General features: G+C 46.1%; 1 protein-coding gene and 1 long non-coding RNA gene across 5 annotated transcripts in view; one reads left to right on the top strand and one right to left on the bottom strand.

Moving 5' to 3' along the window:
* LOC139275003 (sodium/potassium-transporting ATPase subunit beta-1-interacting protein 3) overlaps window positions 1–23,607 on the bottom strand; it is a 792,762-nt gene that overhangs the window by 107,421 nt on the left and 661,734 nt on the right. For all 4 annotated transcript variants that reach the window (XM_070891862.1, XM_070891853.1, XM_070891869.1 and 1 more), the window contains exon 4: window positions 8,216–8,413. In XM_070891862.1, coding sequence (XP_070747963.1) covers window positions 8,216–8,413 — 198 coding nt within the window. The remainder of the gene's footprint in view (window positions 1–8,215; window positions 8,414–23,607) is intronic.
* Window positions 1,706–22,036, top strand: LOC139275020 (uncharacterized). Its single transcript, XR_011595656.1, has 3 exons — window positions 1,706–1,820; window positions 9,651–9,806; window positions 20,677–22,036. It is a non-coding gene; the product is annotated as an uncharacterized lncRNA (long non-coding RNA).

Consider the following 23,607-nt stretch of genomic DNA (forward strand, 5'->3'; position numbering starts at 1 on the left):
GTAAAGCTTTGATTTTAATTAGAGGAGGTTATTAAAGCCTTGTTCATATTACTGTGATGTCAGCCCCACTTAAATATTGAGAAACTATATCACAATCCATCATTTTCATGAGAGAACTGAATACTCTGAGGTGGGTGCAGGAAGAGTTAATGGTCTATGAACACTTTATCGATATTAAAGCTGAGCAATTACTGTTGGTGCACTACTGCAGAGATTAACTAAGTGCTACTTTTGGTTGTATTTACTAACCATGATGGTTAAGTACCCATTTTACTATTTCCTGGAGCATTTTAACACCTGCACAATAGGCTATCTAATGAAACAGCAAAATCAATAATACTGACAATGAGATGCGAAATGCAGCTTTGAGCCATTTAAACAGCTGAAATAGTATGGCGAAGGCCAATGTAGTGGTTTTCTGAGCAATATTAGAAGTATGGAGCATTGTATAAGGAGGAAACTCAGGTTTACTAACTAAATACTAGAAGCCCTACTGGAATTAGTTAAGGAGTGATGGACACCAATGTAGCTGGATTGTTAGGACGAGTGAATGTAGTATTCAGGACCCACAGGAGCTGCCAAGGCATGTTTAAAAGATGTCAGATCTGAAGAAATTTGCTAAGATAAATCAACATACCATTCTATATGATAAGCTCCTGCTCCAAGAAGATGTACAAGAAAATCCTTCTAACAGTTTAATTCTTCAATGCTGGAAGATGCAAAGCAGTGAGAACAGAACACTTACATGTATTAAAGAGGTAGCACTGGATACATAGCTGCACAGGTGAGGAGTGGCAAGTGGCGTTGATGGCATCTGCTGACCGGAGGTCCAGTACAGTTCCTGCTAAGGATTCAGACCTCACAGAGCCTACTTGCAAACATAGATTGCTGTCTGAGCAGAATCGTCAACACGAGCCACTTGTGGCTGTGCAAAATACTTCCAAAATCTGGGAAAGAGTACGGAGGAGTCCACTAGTTGAATCTATACTAAACAGTTGTCTGCCCTACAGTCAGTAAGGGATCACACAGCAAATCCTATGACATTTGCAGAAATACCTTCCACAGCACAGGCCATAGACACGGTGGGAGCATCTCTTCTGAATACTCATACTGCTTCTATAGAGGCCTGGGGCTCAAATCTCAAAGATGCTGGGGCCGAAATTTCCCCCCTTCTTAAGAGGCGGTGATGGAGCGGATAGGCCTTACTGACCAGGGGCAGAAGGATGGGCCAACCTTTCCTAATTTGCCCCGGTCCGGGAGTGGCGGGAACGGGTATCTCCGCCGCCTGTTCTGCCATCCCGTCGGGCATGCACTGACCCCACACCGATCGGCGGCGACCCCCTTTCCGACCGTCGTGGGAAATTGCCCCGCGGGAGCGCCGCCGCCACCAGTCAGTGTCACTGAAAGCTTTGTGTGGCTGGGCGGCATGTCTGTCCTTAAAGGGGAGGGCCTGCTGCCGGCGCCTCCATTTCATTGTAATTTTCGCCCAACTTTGAGGTCGGCCCGACAATGGTGGCCATGGGTTCGGCCGGGCTGCCAACAGACAACCCGGCATCCCCTCTTGGGTACCGGGTCACTGGCTCGGTCAAAACCCTCCCTGGTGGCCCAGTGCGAGCTCTGCAGAACTCACAGTGGCCCTCCCCTTTAATTGAAGGGGAGGGGCGTTATGACACGTCAGCATGGCGCTGATGACACATACCGGCGCCCGACCCGCTCCCCACGCACTTCCGCCCAGAGATGAAAATGTTTTTAGAGCCCTCAATATCGCTCTACTCTCTGCCCCATGAATTGGGGGGGGGGGAGAAAAATCTTCAGAAATGGTAGGTGCGCCTACTTTCAGTCGGGGGGCAATTTCGGACCCACTATCTTGGGTCACTTTGAACATGCTGAGAGCCGACCTTGAGGCAGTAATTCACAATGCATTTTAGTTGCCCAAAGTTTTGCTCTGAAACAGATCAATAGGCATGTTTAGACAGCATTGGCACCCCTGGAGTATTTACAAATTAGGCAGTCACAGACTGCAATGACTGTTCAAATATCACGGCTGGTACATTTGTAATGTGTTAGTACTGAAAGGTGCACTGTGATCTTAACGAGCTATTATGTCAACAATAACAAAGTTACTCACTTCCTCAGTGCTGTATAGACAAGGCCCATGTTTCCCTAACAGCAATTTGGCAGCATGTGCAAAATGGGTGGGAAGTGTACACAAAATGGCACTCTCAAATTACTGCTTAGTAGCCCACTGGCATCCCAAATATTAGGGTTAATGCTGACAGTAATGTCCAGTCTTACGTATAAATAATGACATTTCTTATGTTTGTTGTGTATGTCGAGACTGTTGTCTAAGTCACTATTGTCAAGCGATTGCTCAATTTTCTTCCTCAGTGGTTAAGTGCTTTACGAAGCTCCCACCTGTTTCCGACGAAAGCACTGGCCGCCTATATCGAGGCCGTGTTGGGCCTCAGGAGGAAAGTTGGTATCAGCAACTTTTTGCATTTTTTGTCTCACTACCACCCTGCTCATGCTGAAAAACAGGGCGGTAGCGAGACCAACATCAGGGGCTATATCTTTTTTGTCCATGTGGATTTCTGAATGAAAATATGCACTGGATCTGTTAAAATGACAATCCATTCATTGGCTGCTTGATTACTGCAGTCAGGATGCACCCACAGAATAGCATTTGCACGGCACCCAACATTTCTCGAACCAGTCCAACACATTGTCAATCAGAATCTGACCCAATGTGATCTCAGTCTGCTGTCAGGCAGAACCTGACTTAACCCTGGTATTAGGCAGAAAACTCAACTGCTGCCAGTCAGATACACTGGAAGATCATCTGTTCTAACACTAACCGATCTTGCTGGCAGAGCTTGTCCCAGTGTAGAATGAAAAGCCACATCTTTGTACTTTGATTTTATTTTTAGACCTATTTAGATGCTTGGCAAAGGGGTGAGGGCCTCTGTGGAGGGGGAGAGGGCCATTGACTATGTTCGATTGATGTAGACACAAGTTGGAAACAATTAGAACATGCATGACGAGAGGTAAACAGGCCACATGAATGTGCCAAGTATAATGATATATCAGCTTTCGTATGAAAATGTATAAATGTTTCAGAAATGTTAAATGAAGTACAACCAGTCAGATCTAAATTGAAGACTTAGGTCAATCTGCACGATAGAGGTGGTAGCAGGGATTGAGCTTCTGAATGTTGCCTGAATGTAAAATTATCAGATATAATAAACTTAGCTGTTATTCCTTTATCAATTGATGCTGGATTATTAGGAACTTTGACAATAACATAACACCAAGAAGCAAAATAGAAAATCAACAGCAAAAAACATCCCAAGACACTTCACAGGTGTGTTATCAAACAAAATTTGATAGGGCGCCACATAGGGAGGTAGTAGGACAGATCACATCATGGTCTGCATGTCGCCTGCTCCATGATGACATGCAGGCCGTGATCCTTACCAATGGATCCATTACGGACCCAATCCACATCAGATCGGGGTCAAACAGGACTGCGTCACCTCTCCAACCCTCTTCTCAATCTTCCTTGTTGCCATGCTCCACCTCACGGTCAACAAGCTCCCCGTTGAAGTGAAACTAAACTACAGATCCAGTGGGAAACTGTTTAACCTATGCTGCCTCTAGGCCAGGTCCAAGACCACCCCAACCTCTGTCGTTGAGCTACAGTAGGTGGACAACACTTGCGTCTGCGCACATTCTGAGGCTGAACTCCAGGATATAGTTGATGTATTCATCGAGGCATATAAAAGCATGGGCCTTACGCTAAACATCCGTAAGACAAAGGTCCACCACCAGCCTGTCCTCACCGCACAGCACTGCTCCCCAGTCATCAAGATCCACGGCGTGGCCCTCAACAACATGGACCATTTCCCATACCTCGGGAGCATCTTATAAACAAAAGCAGACATTGATGAGGAGATTCAACACTGCTTCCAGTGCGCTAGTGCAGCCTTCGGCCACCTGAGGAACGAGTGCTTGAAGACCAGGCCCTCAAATCTACCACCAAGCTCATGGGCCGAAATGGCCTCCTTCTGCGCTGTAAATTTCTATGTCAGTTAGTAATGCTAATAAAATGACTGCCTAGTTAGTTGGTTGCTCAAGTGCACAGTGAAAGGGAAATGGTGTTTCCATGGACAGGCAGTAGACAGGCTTTCCACTCCTGTGCCTTATCACACATTTCAAGGATTGGAATTAGTTTCACTGTGAGCTGGGCATGTATTGTAATGTTTTTTATTCAACCACGGAAGGATGTCTATTGGTTCCCCTAGGAAGGAACCACCATTGGGCACAGTGAATGCATGTGGGTCAATGTGAGCTGAACATTTTTTTTAGTTTCCAAGTGCTGACAAGGCCAGGGACTGTGTAACTGAAATAAAAACAGAAAATGCTGGAAATCTCAGTGGGTCAGACAGCATATGTGGAGAGAGAAACAGAGTTAACATTTCAGGTCGATGACCCTTCATCAGAACTGGCGAATGTTCAAAATGAACAGATTCTTAAGGATCACTGAAAGGGGAAGGGGAGGTAAGAACAAAAGGGAAGGTCTGTGATAGGGTGGAAGACAGGAGAGATTAGAGAGACAAAAGGGATGATAGGTCATCTTGAGATGGTAATGGCAGAAGTTAGAAAAAGATTAGTCTAGATAGGGTGTGAATAGCGGAATAATTACCAGCTGCCATGGGAGAGAGAATTTTTTTTTATATACGATCAGATCCTTAAGAATCTGTTCATTTCGAAGGGTCATCGACCTGAAACGTGAACTCTGTTTTTCTCTCTGCACAGATACCGCCTGACCCGCTGAGATTTCAAGCATTTTCTGTTTTTATTTCAGGTTCCAGCATCCGCAGTATTTTGCTTTTGTGTTGACTGTGTAACTGAGCTGCTTTCAACAACAACAATTTGCATTTATATAGTGCCTTTCATATAGTAAAATGTCCCAAGACGCTTTACAGGAGTGTTATCAAACAAATTTTGACACTGAGCCACACAGGGAGATATTAGGACAGATGGAGGTAGGTTTTAAGGAGCATCTTAAAGGAGGATAGAGAGGTTGAGAGGCGGAGAGGCTTAGGGAGGGAATTCCAGAGTTTATGGCCCAGGCAGCTGAAAGCACGGCCGCCAATGGTGGAGCGATTAAAATAGGGGATGTACAAGGTGCCAGAATTGGAGGAGCACAGAGATCATGGAAGATTGTGGGGCAGGAGAAGGTTACACAGATAGTGTGTGTGTGTGTGTGTGTGTGTGTGTGTGTTGGGGCGGGGGGTGGGGGGGGCGGGGAGGTGGGCGGCAGGGTGCAAAGCCATGGAGAGATTGGAAAATAAGGATGAAAGTTTTAAAATTGCAGCGTTGCCAGACCAGGAGCCAAATTTAGATCAGCGAGCACAGGGATAATGGGCGAACAGTACTTGCTGCGAGTTATGATGCTGGCAGCAGAGTTTTGGATGAGATCAAGTTATTGATTGAAGGGAGTCCAGCCAAGAAAGTGTTGGATAGTCAAGGCTAGAGGTAACAAAGGCATGGATGAGGGTTTCAGCAGCAGATGAGCTAGAGAGTAAGATGAAGCAGAAAAAGAACGCATATGACAGATGTCAGTTTGAGAATACAAGTGAGAATCAGGTTGAATATAGAAAGTTCAGAGGGGAATGAAAAAGAAAATAAGACGAACAAAGAAATAGTATAAGAATAGATTGGCAACTAACATAAAAGGGAATTCAAAAGTCTTCTATAGGCATATAAATAGTGAACAGGCAGTAAGAGGAGAGGTGGGGCCAATTAGGGACCAAAAAGGAGACCCATGCATGGAGGCTGAGGTAAGAAATGAATACATTGCATCTGTCTTCAAGGAAGAAAATACTGCCAAAGTCATAGTGAACGAGAAGGTAGTGGAGATACAGGATGGGATAAAAATTGATATAGAAGAGGTATTAGAAAGGCTGACTATACTTAAAGTAGATATGTGTAGATATGTCACCAGGACTGGATGGGATGCATCCTAGGATACTGAGGAAAATTAAGGTGGAAATTGCAGAAGGACTTTTCATAATCTTCCAATCCTTCTTAGATACAGGAATGGTGCCAGAGAACTGGAGAATTGCAGATGTTACAGCCACCTCTGCCTTTAATCATTGCCCAGTTAGCGGCCGGCCGCCCAATCCATGGTGTTTTTGCCCGGCGCTGCTGCAGTGGGTGAATGTGAATTTCGGGGAGATGTGCATACTTATTCAAAAAAGGGTGTAAGGAAAAACCCGGCAACTACAGGCCGGTCAGTTTAACCTCAGTGTTGGGGAAGCTTTTAGACACAGTGTGGATTAATTAAGGAAAGCAAGCATGGATTTGTTAAAGGCAAATCGTGTTTAACTAACTTGATTGAGTTTTTTGATAAGGTATCAGAGAGGATTGATGAGGGCAATGCAGTTGATATGGTGTACATGGACTTCCAAAAGTCGTTTGATAAAGTGTGACATAATAGGCTTGCCAGCAAAGTTGAAGCCCGTGGAATAAAAGAGACAGTGGCAACATGGATATGAAATTGGCAAAGTGACAGGAAACAGAGAGTAGTGGTGAACGGTTGTTTTTCGGACTGGAGGAAAGTATACATTGGTGTTCCTCAGGGGTCGATACTAGGACCACTGCTTTTCTTGATATATATTAATTACTTGGATTTGGATAGACAAGGCACAATTTCAAAATTTGCAGATGACATAAAATTTGGAAGTGTAGTGAACAGATAGGAGGATAGTAATAGATTTCAAGAAGACATAGGCTGGTGAAATGGGCGGACATGTGGCAGATGAAATTTAACGCAGAAAAGTGTGAATGATACATTTTGGTAGGAAGAATGAGAGGCAATATAAAATAAAGGGTACAATTCTAAAGGCGATGCATGAACAGAGAGACTTAGGGGTATCTGTGCATAAATCATTGAAGGTGGTAGGGCAAGTTGAAAAGCGGTTAAAAAAGCATACGGGATCCTGGGCTTCATAACTAGAGGCATAGGCTAGAAATTGGCCGCAAATGCCTTTGTGACCGGGCATATTGGACAGGAGTTTAACAGCGACGCTACAGTGTTGCGCCCAGAGATCCTGATGTCATCGGCATGCACATCTCCCCGTTAACGCACGGACCTGAAATTCACATTCACCCACTGCAGCAGCGCTGGGTGAAAACAGCGGCAGCTGCAGGAGTTGTGGACTGGGCGGCCGGCTGCGAACGGGGCAATGATTAAAGGCTAAGGTGGCCGAGGTAACAAAAAAACTCTGCTTGAGTGCCCGGCTGATTGCACGGGTTCGCCGCTACCTTGGTAGACCAGATAGGTCCGTTTTAAATTGCAGAGCCTGCAGCGATGGCCCTTCCCTTTAAGAGAGGGAAAGGCCTTTTGAACGCGGCAGCACTGCACGGCCCATTGAGCTGCTGAGGTTTCCGCTCCACCCCCGTCCCTTAGCGCTCCAAGAAGGAAGTGGACTGCTTGATTTAGTGCTCCACTTCCTTACTCTAGCACTAAAGCCAATTCTTTGAGAGCGGGAAAACATTAGCGCCTGCCGCTAAATATCCCGGTTTTCAAAAGTTACCACCCTAAATGGGACGATGATGAATTTTTCCCCCATACAGTACAAAAGCAAGGAAGTTATGATGAACTTTTATAAAACACTGGTTTGGCCTCAACTGGAGTATTGTATCCAATTCTGGGCACCACACTTTAGGAAGGTTGTGAAGGCCTTAGAGAGGGTGCAAAAAAGATTTACGAGAATGGTTCCAGGGATGAGGGACATCAGTTACATGGATAGCTGGGATTGTTCTCCTTGGTGCAGAGAAGGTTGAGAGGAGATTTGATAGAGGTCTGGATAGAGTAGATAGAAACTGTTCCCATCTGGTCGAAAACCAGAGGATATAAACTTAACGTGATTGAAACAAGAACCAAAGGCGACACGAGGAAAATCTTTTTTATGCAGCAAGTGGATAGGATCTGGAATGCATTGCCTGAAAGGGTGGCGGAGACAGACTCAATCATAGCTTTCAAAAAGGAGTTGGATAAGTACCTAAAGGAAAACAATGCAGGGCTACGGGGAAAGGGTGGGAAGTGGGACTAGCTGAAGTGCTCGCCAGACCGAATGGCCTCCTTCTCTCTTGTAACCTTCTATGATTCTATGGGTAGAGTCCCTCCAGTCATCGTGAACATACTTACCGAGAGTAGTATTTGGAAAGAGCTGTGAATAACCTCCAGGTACTGAAAGTCGACAATGCAGCCTGTCACTGAGATGTAAGTGCGATCATCCAGGCTTTTGCTGGCTGAAGCGGTCAACTCCTTCCGCATACAACCGGGCCCATGCTCCCTCCACCAGGAACGGTGCATGGAGATGTTAAAGGTCATCAGGTCACTATCCTGTAAACAACACAGAAACAGTCAATTAAATCCTTTTTCTTTGAATATTTCACTAAAGTTATATCGATATGAACTACAAAATGGTTGATTGCGTTTTGGGCCCTTTTTGCTACTTCATTTCACATAACATTACACACAACCACGTGGTTTAATACAATCCAGTCAACTAAAAGAGCAGAAAGTTTCAGCTTTATTTCCCGCTCTGGGATGAGGTAGCCAAAGTCGTGGTAAAGATCTTGGGCCCGAAATTGGTCGTTGCATAAAGGCCGCCCATTTCTTGGCGGTATGCCGGCGATGCGCCGTTTCAAACCGCCAGCATACAGCCGAGACCGAAGAGGACAAAATTGGCCAATTTTTTTTCGCCGTTATGTATGCCAGCAGTCTGCAGCGAGTGGTATATAAGCTAGTAGTCAACCCAGATCGACTTTCTCTTCGATGGACGTTGCAGTACTGAACTGCGTATGCGCGATTGTTTTTTTCTCTTTTTTTTTCACAGAAGTGTTTTACCAGCGATTTCAGGGGTCAGAGGTCACCCGCGCATGCGCAGTGAGTTGGGTGAGGAGAGAGTGAGAAGGAGCAGCAAGCTAGTCGACAGGTAGTTACTTTAAAAACACATTGCAGAGTTAAAAAATATTCATAACAACTAATAATTCTACAGTTTGAAGAATAAGAAGACATATTTTACAAAACAAAAATCATAACAATATAAATATTATGGAAATGTTAAAAAAAAATCTAAGCGCAGGAACATCGAAAAGGACGGGAGGTTGAGAGCGCCCGCCTTTGACGAGACGGAGTTACCTGCCCTGTTGGAGAATATTACAGAGAGGTACTCCGAGCTAATGAAGGGTGGTCGTGGAAAGTCCCCGCAATGGAGTACAACAGGATATGGGACAAGATCGGGGAAGCTATCTCCTCCACAAGTACCATGGTATGCATTGGGGAAAGGTGCTGTAAGAGGTAAAACGACCTGGTGAGGGTAGCAAGAGTAAGTAATGATTTTATTTATGCACCCCCCATGTGCCATGTACCATGTAAATGTAGGTTCAGTGTCACACGAATGATGTTATTTATCTTAAGGTTACGGTGATGTATTTGTGCATTCAGGCAATGACAAGAGGATCAATGCAGTTTTTTAATGTGTGTGTGTGTGTGTGTGTGTGTGTGTGAGACCCTGTGTGTCTGCGATGTTACATGGATTAAAGATTTTTACTTTCATTTACTTCACTTTCTGCAGAAGAAGACAGCTGCAATAGCAGCCAATCAGTGGCGTACGGGGGGAGGAACCGTACCCCAAGAACCCCTGACTGAAATCGAGATCCGTGCCCTGTCCCGGGTTGGGGATAGCAACCATGCCCCATCGGTATTGGAGCTGACCCACTCAGACAGGATGGTAAGTTGAATATAATCCGCAAACTTTTGACTATAGAGACCCCAACCTTGAGTAAAGCCATAGCAATAGCCCAGGCGTTTATCTCCACCAGTGACAATACCAAACAAATTTCCCAGCACACTAGTGTGGCTGCAAGTACTGTGAACAAAATAACGTTGTTTTCAAATCGAAATGTACATGACAGGACTTACATGCCTGTAGCTGCAAGTCCGCAATGACTCAGAGTCCGCCATCAAGGGTGGTGAATACAAGGCAATTAACACCTTGTTGGTGCTGCTGGGGTTATCATCGATTCTGTTATGTCTTGAATAAAGAGTCAGACCAGATACTGCAAGCTCAAAGTAAGGTGTGACCATAGTCCTTTATTACGATCTCAGAGTGCCTCTCCAGCCTGTGAGGCCTCCTTATATACAGGTGCTCCCAAGGGATTGTGGGATCCCTTGGGACTCCAGGGGATAAGCCCTCTGGTGGTTAGACATGGTATTTACAGGTTTACATACATAACAACACTCACCCCTCCCAAAGTCAATAGTGTAACCATTTACAATGTGAGTCGATCTGGGGCCTTCCTTTCCCTGGTTGATCGTCTCGGTGCAAATGCTGGTGTTGGTGAGTTGTTTGTTGGGCCTTAGCTGGGCTGCTGTGCAGCTGGCCTTGCTGGGCTGCTGGGGGTGGTGAGTCCTGCTGGGCTGTTGCGGGTGATGGGTTCTGCTTCGTGGTCAACCGCTGGGTCGATTGTCACTAGTGTGTGTGTTGGAGGGTCGAAAAAGGTGGAGTCTACTGTGGGTTATTCTGGATAGTCCATAAATCTGAGTTTGGTTTGGTCCAAGTGTTTCCTGCAGTTCAGTCCATTTGGGAGTTTGACCACAAACACCCCTCTTTGGCCAAAACAGTGCCAGGAAGCCACTTGGAACCTTGTCCATAATTCAACACAAATACAGGATCATTTATCTCAATTTCGCGTGACACATTTGCGCGATCGTTCTATGTATTCTGTTGAAGCCGCCTGCTCTCTACCTATTCGTGTAAATCAGGGTGTACTAACGAGAGTCCTGTCTGAAGTGCCCTTTTCATGAGTAGTTCAGTGGGAGGGACCCCGGTGAGTGAGTGGGGTGTTGTGCGGTAACTAAGCAGGACTCAGGATAAGCGAGTCTGCAGTGAGCCTTCAGTTACCCTTTTCAAGCTCTGCTTGATTGTTTGAACTGCTCGTTCTGCGTGACCATTGGATGCTGGTTTAAATGGGGCAGATGTGACATGTTTGATCCCATTGCGGGTCATGAACTCTTTAAACTCGGCACTGGTAAAGCACGGCCCATTGTCACTCACAAGGATATCAAGCAGGCCGTGCGTGGCAAACATGGCCCGTAGGCTTTCAATGGTGGCAGCAGACATGCTTGCCAACATTATCACACATTCAATCCATTTGGAGTACGCATCTACAACCACTAAGAACATTTTTCCCCAAGAATGGGCCTGCATAGTCAACATGGACCCTGGGCCATGGTTTGGAGGGCCAGGACCATAAACTTAGTGGCGCCTCCCTGGGTGCATTGCTTAACTGTGAACATGTATTACATTTGTGCACGCAGGACTCTAAGTCTGCATCGATACCAGGCCACCACACGTGGGATTTGGCTATCGCTTTCATCATTACGATGCCTGGGTGGGTACTGTGGAGATCACTGATGAAAATGTCCCTGCCCTTTTTTGGCACCACTACCCGATTACCCCATAGGAGGCAGTCTGCCTGTATAGACATTTCATCTTTGTGCCGCTGGTACGGCCTTATTTCTTTCTGCATCTCTAACGGGACACTAGACCAACTCCCATGGAGCACAAAGTTTTCTAACTAAAGACAATAAGGGGTCCTGACTCGTCTAGGTTCTAATCTGTCGGGCGGTAACAGGTGATTGCTCACTCTCAAATGCCTACATTACCATAACTAGATCTGCAGGCTGTGCCATCTCCACCCCGGTGGTGGGCAATGGTAGCCTACTGAGAGCATCGGCACAGTTTTCTGTGCCTGGCCTGTGGCGGATGGAGTACTTCTATGCAGACAAGGGTGACTTGGACTGGTTAGGGTAGTGGGCAAATTCATGGCAGATGCAGTATAATGTGGATAAATGTGAGGTTATCCACTTTCGGGGCAAAAACACGAAGGCAGAATATTATCTGAATGGTGGTAGATTAGGAAAAGGGGAGGTGCAACGAGACCTGGGAGTCATGGTTCATCAGTCATTGAAAGTTGGCATGCAGGTAAAGCAGGCGGTGAAGAAGGCAAATGGTATGTTGGCCTTCCGAGCTAGGGGATTTGAGTATAGGAGCAGGGAGGTCTTACTACAGTTGTACAGGGCCCTGGTGAGGCCTCACCTGGAATATTGTGTTAGTTTTGGTCTTCTAATCTGAGGAAGGATGTTCTTTCTATTGAGGAGTGCAGCGCAGGTCCACCAGACTGATTCCCGGGATGGCAGGACTGACATATGAGGTGAGACTGGATTGACTGGGCCTGTATTCACTGGAGTTTAGAAGGATGAGAGGGGATCTCATAGAAACATATAAAATTCTGATGGGACAGGACAGGTTAGATGCAGGAAGAATGTTCCCGACATTGGGGAAGTCCAGAACCAGGGGACACAGTCTAAGGATAAGGGGTAAGCCATTTAGCACTGAGATGAGGAGAAACTTCTTCACTCAGAGAGTTGTTAACCAATGGAATTCTCTACCGCAGAAAGTTGTTGATGCCAGTTCATTGGATATATTCAAGAGGGAGTTAGTTATGGCCCTTACGGGTAAAGGGATCAAGGGGTATGGAGAGAAAGCAAGAAAGGGTTACTGAGGTGGCTATCAAGGGAAATCAGGGATAGTATTAAAGCCAAGGAAGTGGCATACAAATTGGCCAGAAATAGCAGCGAACCTGGGGACTGGGAGAAATTTAGAACTCAGCAGAGGAGGACAAAGGGTTTGATTAGGGCAGGGAAAATGGAGTATGAGAAGAAGCTTGCAGGGAACATTAAGACGGATTGCAAAAGTTTCTATAGATATGTAAAGAGAAAAAGGTTAGTAAAGACAAATGTAGGTCCCCTGCAGTCAGAATCAGGGGAAGTCATAACGGGGAACAAAGAAATGGCGGACCAATTGAACAAGTACTTTGGTTCGGTATTCACGAAGGAGGACACGAACAACCTTCCGGTTATAAAAGGGGTCGGGGGGTCTAGTAAGGAGGAGGAACTGAGGGAAATCCTTATTAGCCGGGAAATTGTGTTGGGGAAATTGATGGGATTGAAGGCCGATAAATCCCCAGGGCCTGATGGACTGCATCCCAGAGTACTTAAGGAGGTGGCCTTGGAAATAGTGGATGCGTTGACGGTCATTTTCCAACATTCCATTGACTCTGGATCAGTTCCTATGGAGTGGAGGGTAGCCAATGTAACCCCACTTTTTAAAAAAGGAGGGAGAGAGAAAACAGGGAATTATAGACCGGTCAGCCTGACATCGGTAGTGGGTAAAATGATGGAATCAATTATTAAGGATGTCATAGCAGTGCATTTGGAAAGAGGTGACATGATAGGTCCAAGTCAGCATGGATTTGTGAAAGGGAAATCATGCTTGACAAATCTTCTGGAATTTTTTGAAGATGTTTCCAGTAGAGTGGATAAGGGAGAACCAGTTGATGTGGTATATTTGGACTTTCAGAAGGCGTTCGACAAGGTCCCACACAAGAGATTGATGTGCAAAGTTAGAGCACATGGGATTGGGGGTAGTGTACTGACATGGATTGAGAACTGGTTGTCAGACAGGAAGCAAAGAGTAGGAGTAAATGGGTACTTTTCAGAATGGCAGGCAGTGACTAGTGGGGTACCGCAAGGTTCTGTGCTGGGGCCCCAGCTGTTTACACTGTACATTAATGATTTAGATGAGGGGATTAAATGTAGTATCTCCAAATTTGCGGATGACACTAAGTTGGGTGGCAGTGTGAGCTGCGAGGAGAATGCTGTGAGGCTGCAGAGCGACTTGGATAGGTTAGGTGAGTGGGCAAATGCATGGCAGATGAAGTATAATGTGGATAAATGTGAGGTTATCCACTTTGGTGGTAAAAACAGAGAGACAGACTATTATCTGAATGGTGACAGATTAGGAAAAGGGGAGGTGCAAAGAGACCTGGGTGTCATGGTACATCAGTCATTGAAGGTTGGCATGCAGGTGCAGCAGGCGGTTAAGAAAGCAAATGGCATGTTGGCCTTCATAGCAAGGGGATTTGAGTACAGGGGCAGGGAGGTGTTGCTACAGTTGTACAGGGCATTGGTGAGGCCACACCTGGAGTATTGTGTACAGTTTTGGTCTCCTAACCTGAGGAAGGACATTCTTGCTATTGAGGGAGTGCAGCGAAGGTTCACCAGACTGATTCCCGGGATGGCGGGACTGACCTATCAAGAAAGACTGGATCAACTGGGCTTGTATTCACTGGAGTTCAGAAGAATGAGAGGGGACCTCATAGAAACATATAAAATTCTGACGGGGTTAGACAGGTTAGATGCAGGAAGAATGTTCCCAATGTTGGGGAAGTCCAGAACCAGGGGTCACAGTCTAAGGATAAGGGGTAAGCCATTTAGGACCGAGATGCGGAGGAACTTCTTCACCCAGAGAGTGGTGAACCTGTGGAATTCTCTACCACAGAAAGTTGTTGAGGCCAATTCACTAAATATATTCAAAAAGGAGTTAGATGAGGTCCTTACTGCTAGGGGGATCAAGGGGTATGGCGAGAAAGCAGGAATGGGGTACTGAAGTTGAATGTTCAGCCATGAACTCATTGAATGGCGGTGCAGGCTAGAAGGGCCGAATGGCCTACTCCTGCACCTATTTTCTATGTTTCTATGATCAGCCATGATCTTATTGAATAGTGGTGCAGGCTCGAAGGGCCGAATCGTGCACCTATTTTCTATGTTTCTATGTTTCTATATCATGATCGTGCAAATGTGTCATGAGAAATTGAAGTAAATGATCCTGTATTTGTGTTGAACTATGGACAAGGTCCCAAGTGGACTGCTGGCATTGTTTTGGCCAAAGGCGGGAGTAGGGTGTTTGTGGTCAAACTTGCAAATGGACTCGCCTGCAGAAAACACTTGGACCAAACCAAACTCAAATGTATGGACTATCCAGAACAACCCACAATAGACCCAACCTTTTTCGGCCCTCCAACACACAAACAAGTGGCAACCAACCCAATGGTTGACCACGAAGCAGAACCCATCACCTCAGCAGTCCAGCAAGGCCAGTTGCGCAGCAGCCCAGTGAAGGCCCAACAAACGACTCACCAACACCAGCATTTGCACCGAGATGATCAACCAGGGAAAGGAAGGCCCCAGATCGACTCACATCTAAATTGTTACACTATTGACTTGGGGATGAGTGTTGTTATGTATGTAAACCTGGAATTACCATGTCTAACCACTAGAGGGCTTATCCCCTGGGGTCCCAAGGGATCCCACAATCCCTTGGGAGCACCTGTATATAAGAAGTCCTCACAGGCTGGAGAGGCACTCTGAGATCTGCAATAAAGGACTACGGTCACATTAATTTGAGCTTGCAGTATCTAATCTGACTCTTTATTCAAGACATAACAGGTTGAATGTTTGATAATGTCGGCAAGCATGTCCGCTGCCACCATTGAAAGCCAACGGGCATGTTTTCCTGATGTCCTTGTAAGTGACAATGGGCCGTGCTTTTCCAGTGCTGAATTCAAGGAATTCATGACCCGCATTGGGGTCAAACATGACACATCTGCCCGTTTTAGCCAGCGTCCAACGGTCAGGTAGAATGAGCAGTTCAAACAATCAGAGCTTGAAAAGGGTAACTGAAGGATCACTGCAGACTCGCTTATCCTGAGTCCTGCTTAGTTACCGCACAAGACCCCACTCGCTCACCGGGGTCCCTCCCGCTGAACTGCTCATGAAAAGGGCACTTAAGACAAGGCTCTCGTTCATCCACTCTGATCTACATGAACAGGTAAAGAGCAGGCGGCTTCAACAGAATACATATCATGATCGCGCAAATGTGTCATGCAAAATTGAAGTAAATGATCCTGTATTTGTGTTGAACTATGGACAATGTCCCAAAACAGATATACTGTTTTGGATACTGTTGGGGGAGATGACTTACCAGGGGAAGGCACCAGCAGCCAGGTTCATGGCACCATGGCTGCACAGAAGGGCGGGAAAAAGAGTGGGAGAGCTATAGTGATAGGGGACTCTATTGTAAGGGGAATAGATAGGAGTTTCTGCGGCCGCAACCGAGACTCCAGGATGTTATGTTGCCTCCCTGGTGCAAGGGTCAAGCATGTCTCGGAGCGGCTGCAGAGCATTCTGGAGAGGGAGGGTGAACAGCCAGTTGTCGTGGTACATGTAGGTACCAACGATATAGGGAAGAAGCGGGAAAAGGTCCTACAAGCTGAATTTAGGGAGCTAGGAGTTAAATTAAAAAGTAGGACCTCAAAGGTAGTAATCTCTGGATTGCTACCAGTGCCATGTGCTAATCAGAGTAGAGGGAGCAGGAGAGTTAGAATAAATACATGGCTTGAGCAGTGGTGCAAGAGGGAGGGATTCAAATTCCTGGGACATTGGAACCAGTTCTGGGGGAAGTGGGACCTGTACAAAAGGGACGGTCTGCACTTGGGCAGGACTGGAACTGATGTCCTGGGGGTAACATTTGCTAATGCAGTTCGGGAGTGTTTAAACTAATATGGCAGGGGGATGGGAACCTATGCAGCGAGACAGGGCGAAGTAATATGAAGTCAGAAACAGATGATAGAAAGGTAAAAAGCAATAGTGGAAGGCCGAGTAAACAAAGGCAAGAAACAAAAAGGACCACACTACATCATAATTCTAAAAGGACAAAGGGTGTTAAAAAAACAAGCCTGAAGGCTTTGTGTCTTAATGCAAGGAGTATCCATAATAAGGTGGATGAATTAACTGTGCAAATAGAAGTTAACAGATATGATGTGATTGGAATTACAGAGATGTGGCTCCAGGATGATCAGGGCTGGAAACTCAACATCCAAGGGTATTCAACATTCAGGAAGGATAGAATAAAAGAAAAAGGAGGTGGGGTAGCATTGCTGGTTAAAGAGGAGATTAATGCAATAGTTAGGAAGGACATTAGCTTGGATGATGTGGAATCTATATGGATAGAGCTGCAGAACACCAAAGGGCAAAAAACGTTAGTGGGAGTTGTGTACAGACCTCCATACAGTAGTAGTGATATTGGGGAGGGCATCAAACAGGAAATTAGGGGTGCATGCAATAAAGGTGCAGCAGTTATCATGGGTGACTTTAATATGCATATAGATTGGGCTAACCAAACTGGAAGCAATACGGTGGAGGAGGATTTCCTGGAGTGCATAAGGGATGGTTTTCTAGACCAATATGTCGAGGAACCAACGAGGGGGGAGGCCATCTTAGACTGGTTGTTGTGTAATGAGAGAGGATTAATTAGCAATCTCGTTGTGCGAGGCCCCTTGGAGAAGAGTGACCATAATATGGTAGAATTCTACATTTAGGATGGAGAATGAAACAGTTAATTCAGAGACCATGGTCCAGAACTTAAAGAAGGGTAACTTTGAAGGTATGAGGCGTGAATTGGCTAGGATATATTGGCGAATGATACTTAAGGGGTTGACTGTGGATGGGCAACAGCAGACATTTAGAGACCGCATGGATGAACTACAACAATTATACATCCCTGTCTGGCGTAAAAATAAAAAAGGGAAGGTGGCTCAACCGTGGCTATCTAGGGAAATCAGGGATAGTATTAAAGCCAAGGAAGTGGCATACAAATTGGCCAGAAATAGCAGCGAACCCGGGGACTGGGAGAAATTTAGAACTCAGCAGAGGAGGACAAAGCGTTTGATTAGGGCAGGAAAAAGAGAGTACGAGAGGAAGCTTGCAGGGAACATTAAGACGGAATGCAAAAGCTTCTATAGATATGTAAAGAGAAAAAGGTTAGTAAAGACAAACGTAGGTCCCCTGCAGTCAGAATCAGGGGAAGTCATAACGGGGAACAAAGAAATGGCAGACCAATTGAACAAGTACTTTGGTTCGGTATTCACTAAGGAGGACACAAACAACCTTCCGGATATAAAAGGGGTCAGAGCGTCTAGTAAGAAGGAGGAACTGAGGGAAATCCTTATTAGTCGGGAAATTGTGTTGGGGAAATTGATGGGATTGAAGGCCAATAAATCCCCAGGGCCTGATGGACTGCATCCCAGAGTACTTAAGGAGGTGGCTTTGGACATAGCGGATGCATTGACAGTCATTTTCCAACATTCCATAGACTCTGGATCAGTTCCTATGGAGTGGAGGGTAACCAATGTAACCCCACTTTTAAAAAAAAAAGGAGGGACAGAGAAAACAGGGAATTATAGACCGGTCAGCCTGACATCGGGTAAAATGATGGAATCAATTATTAAGGATGTCATAGCAGTGCGTTTGGAACGAGATGACATGATAGGTCCAAGTCAGCATGGATTTGTGAAAGGGAAATCATGCTTGACAAATCTTCTGGAAATTTTTGAGGATGTTTCCAGTAGAATGGACAAGGGAGAACCAGTTGATGTGGTGTATTTGGACTTTCAGAAGGCTTTCAACAAGGTCCCACACAAGAGATTAATGTGCAAAGTTAAAGCACAATGGATTAGGGGGTAGTGTGCTGACGTGGATTGAGAACTGGTTGGCAGACAGGAAACAAAGAGTAGGAGTAAATGGGTACTTTTCAGAATGGCAGGCAGTGACTAGTGGGGTACCGCAAGGTTCTGTGCTGGGGCCCCAGCTGTTTACATTGTACATTAATGATTTAGATGAGGGGATTAAATGTAGTATCTCCAAATTTGCGGATGACACTAAGTTGGGTGGCAGTGTGAGCTGCGAGGAGGATCCTATGAGGCTGCAGAGTGACTTGGATAGGTTAGGTGAGTGGGCAAATGCATGGCAGATGCAGTATAATGTGGATAAATGTGAGGTTATCCACTTGGGTGGTAAAAACAGAGAGACAGACTATTATCTGAATGGTGACAGGTTAGGAAAAGGGGAGGTACAACGAGACCTGGGTATCATGGTACATCAGTCATTGAAGGTTGGCATGCAGGTACAGCAGGCGGTTAAGAAAGCAAATGGCATGTTGGCCTTTATAGCGAGGAGATTTGAGTACAGGGGCAGGGAGGTTTTACTGCATTTGTACAGGGCCTTGGTGAGGCCACACCTGGAGTATTGTGTACAGTTTTGGTCTCCTAACTTGAGGAAGGACATTCTTGCCATTGAGGGAGTGCAGCGAAGGTTCACCAGACTGATTCCTGGGATGGTGGGACTGACATATTAAGAAAGACTGGATCAACTAGGCTTGTATTCACTGGAGTTCAGAAGAATGAGAGGGGATCTCATAGAAACGTTTAAAATTCTGACAGGTTTAGACAGGTTAGATGCAGGAAGAATGTTCTCAATGTTGGGGAAGTCCAGAACCAGGGGTCACAATCTAAGGATAAGGGGTAAGCCATTTAGGACCGAGATGAGGAGAAACTTCTTCACCCAGAGAGTGGTGAACCTGTGGAATTCTCTACCACAGAACGTTGTTGAGGCCAATTCACTAAATATATTCAAAAAGGAGTTAGATGTAGTCCTTACTACTAGGGGGATCAAGGGGTATGGCGAGAAAGCAGGAATGGGGTACTGAAGTTGCATGTTCAGCCATGAACTCATTGAATGGTGGTGCAGGCTCGATGGACCGAATGGCCTACTCCTGCACCTATTTTCTATGTTTCTATGTTTTTATGGATTGCTGGCACTGTTTTGGCCAAAGAGGGGAGTAGGGTGTTTGTGGTCAAACTCGCAAATGGACTCACCTACAGAAAATACTTGGACCAAACCAAACTCAGATTTACGGACTATCCAGAACAACCCACAATAGACTCTACCTTTTTCGATCCTCCAACACACACACAAGTGGCACCCGACCCAGCGGTTGACCACAAAGCAGAACCCATCACCCCCAACAGCCCAGCAAGACTCACCACCCCCAGCAGTCCAGCAAGGCCAGCTGCACAGCAGCCCAGCGAAGGCCCAACAAACCACTTACGATCAACCAGGGAAAGGAAGGCCCCAGATCGGCTCACATTATAAATACAAGCAACTCTCGATTATCCTGGTCTCTCGGGGATTGTGCTATGCCGGGTGAATGATTTTCCGTTAGAGCGATTGACATTATAAAGTTAAAACCCGATGCCTTACCGGGCTGAAATTTTAAATCCCATTACAATGGTTTCCCGTTGGATCCGTGTGCAGATAATCGAGAGTTGCCTGTAGTTACACCAATGACTTTGGCGGGGGGGAGGGGGAAGTGTTGTTATGTATGTAATTCTTTAATTTCCATGTCCAACTACCAGAGAGCCTATCCCCTGGAGTCCCAAGGGATCCCACAATCCTTTGGGAACACCTGTATATAAGGAGGCCTCACAGGCTGGAGGGGCACTCTGAGATCTGTAATAAAGGACTACGGTCACACTTATTTTGAGCTTGCAGTATCTAGTCTGACTCCTTATCCAAGACATCACACCTGTCATGTCATGTAATGTAACTGTAACTGTAATGTTGGCCTGATGTAATGTAAGTTTATTGCACTGTAATATTGGCCTCATGTGATATACTGCAATGTTGGGGGCATGTAACGCAATGCATATATGTATTGTCTGTCTGCGATATGTAATGCAGTACTGTAGCAGTGGTGGACATTTAAGTAAAACTGCGATAATTCACTGTGCTATGTATTCATGTAACCCTGACCCATTCCCTGGTTCCAAGCATTTTTAATTGTTGTTTTGTACTTCCAGACTCAGATGATTCAGACCACACCGACACAGAGAGACCCATTGTCTCCACCTCTGGCATCACCCAGCCCTCTCCCGACTTCACCATCGGCAGAGATGATGAATACGAAGAGGAAGAGGAAGAGCCGCTGATCCTGGAGCCAGCACAGGTGGAGGGGAGGGTGGAGATGGAGGAGGATACACCAGCTCCATGTCACCAGCTGGAACATCCTCCACCACCGAGTCTGTATTCAGGGGATTCCCCCATGTCTCCTCGGATTCTGGGGACCAAGTGGTGCACAGCAAGGCACCCCCAGTGTTGCAGTGCATTTGCTGCAGCGACGGAGGTTGGTACAGAAAAGGTCGGTTGCTGTACTGGGCATGTACCAGCACATGATGCGTCTGTCACAGGTCATCATCGACATAGGTCGAGAGCTGCTCAAGGCCATGGCTATGATCGCCGCAAACATCGCGGCTCTATCAGAGTGGCAGTCGGAGGATATGTCACATCTGATCACCGTGATGAAGCGAACCGCCGACTCCGTCGATGCCATGCGGACGTGGCGCGGAATCCCCCCGTGCCATAGTAGTCAGGTCGACAGCACCTGGGGAGCTGCCAGCATCTTCCAGCCCTGAAGCCGTGCCTTCCATATCACGAGCTTTTCCTGAGGCCCCATTTATTGCGCCTGCAATGTCTGACCCTCAACGACAGCAACAGCATTCAGGGTGCAGTGCTGCATGCCGGCTTGGTACCACCACGGGGAGGTCTGGGCTCAGGGGCAGTGGGAAAGGGAAGGGCGGGAGTAAGAAAGGGGGGAATAGTCCCAAGGGTGATGTAGCACACGGTCAAGGTCGAGGTCATGGTCGAGGACAGTAAAGGATCTTTTGTTGTACTTGTTCATTGAATAATTGAAGTTTGATTTGTATAAGTTTATTAAAGTTGTTTTATAGTTATAAGTTTTACAAAGTTTTTAAATTGTATATTTTTGAAATTTTTACATAGAGTATGAATAGGAAGAGACCACGGATGGCGACCTGAGGGAAGCCATAAGTGATCATGTCGGCATGGGAGGAGAAATTAGATGAATTGACTGCATTGGGACATGTGGCAGAGGAGCCATGAGTCAGTTTTGCAGAGTAGGTTGACTATGAAAAGTGTCAGAGGCTCCGATATTTATTCGGGACCATGAAGAGAGCGGGGCTGGGGTTGGATTTCCGAATGGGAAAGCTGGAATTATGCATTTACTGGCCGTCCTACTGAAAATAACCACAGGATGTCTTTTAAATTTTCTCAACAGCTTTCCTTCCCAACAGCCAGCCAGATTTACAGGCTGACCGACTGTCGGAGATCACTGGACGGTGGGGGAGTTTCAGATCGGGGTGGGGGTGAGCAGTCGGAGATCGTTGCGGGGGCGGCAGTCGGAAATCGTGGGGTGGGGGGGGGTGGGGGGGGCAGGGCAGTCGGAGATTGTAGGGAAGGGCAGTCGGAGATCGTGGTGAGGAGCAGTCTTTTGTTGAAAACAGAAAAAACTTTGTACCAAACATATTATCGAGAACAAACTTGCACTTCCTCCAAAAGAGAAACACACGTCCCTAAATTTATTAAACAAATCATAGAATAAAAAGTTTAGAATAATGCAGCTATTCAGCCCATCTTGCCTGTGCTGGCTTTTTGAAAGAGCTATACAATTAGTCATCACTGCTCTTTCCTCATATCACTGCAAATTTTTATTTTTCAAGTATTTGTCCAATGTCCACAATAGCGGTGTTTCCAAGAGAAGTGTTCCATCCCTTAAGAAAAGATGCTCCATTTTAGCTGGACTGTCTAAAATAATTGAATTGGATGATAATCATCATTATAGGCAGTCCCTCGAGCGAGGATGACTTGCTTCCACGAGAATTCACAGATATTTCGATGAAGGACTCGATGTTCCAGGTCCTGAACTCCAATTGAGGGGATGGAAGATGCCTGTGCGTGAATTTTTTTAACGTGTGGTGACTGTTGCACATCAGCCACCACACGGGCTTGACAGAGCTAGGCCTTTATCCTGTGGCAAGGATTAACCAGGACAACTGGAGACCTGCTCTGCTGCATGGACCTAGTGCGCACACATATCACAGTGTGGGCTGGCCCGTGCTGCCCCTGAGCCCTTGGCTCTTTTGGGGCCCGTACCCTCATTCGCCGCACCTCTGCCACCATGTTCCAGGGCTCGGCGCTCCAGCTCTATTTATAGCCCCGAGCTGCGGTGGTGTTCTCACACAGGTCGGGATGGCCCATGATGGTCATTTGTTTGATGACAGACAAATGGTTAAACAACGCCTCAATTTCAAAATGATCATCCTTGTTTTCAAATCGCTCCATGGCCTCACCTCTCCCTATCTCTGTAATCTCCTTCAGCCTCACAACAGCCCCCCGCCCCCCCCCCCCCAAATATCTGCGCTCCTCAAATTCTGCCCTCTTGAGCATTCCTAATTATAATCGCTCAACCATCGGTGGCCGTGCATTCAGCTTCCTGGGCCCTAAGCTCTGGAATGTCCACCCTAAACCTCTCCACCTCTCTACCTCTCTTTCCTCCTTTAAGACGCTCCTTAAAACTTACCTCTTTGACCATACTTTTAGTCAGCTGCCGTCATTTCTTCTTATGCGGCTCGGTGTAAAATTTTTGTCTTATAAAACTCCTGTGAAGCACCTTGGGACATTTTTTAATGTTAAAGGCGCTATATAAATACAACTTCTTGTTGTTGTTGTTATGCTCCTGTGAAGTGTATTGGGATGTTTTACTACCTTAAAGGTGCTTTATAAAAGCAAGTTGATGTTGTTGATGACATGATATTTAATAATTCAATATTCTAACCACTCTTATTCCCTTTTTATTTATTCCCCACTATTTTTATATTTATAGCTATTTTTATCTTCAACCTGTCCCTCTTTAGGTCCACCCCCATTATTTACCA

The sequence above is a fragment of the Pristiophorus japonicus genome, chromosome 1 (genome assembly GCF_044704955.1).
Source record: "Pristiophorus japonicus isolate sPriJap1 chromosome 1, sPriJap1.hap1, whole genome shotgun sequence".
Taxonomy (NCBI): Eukaryota; Metazoa; Chordata; class Chondrichthyes; family Pristiophoridae; genus Pristiophorus; species Pristiophorus japonicus.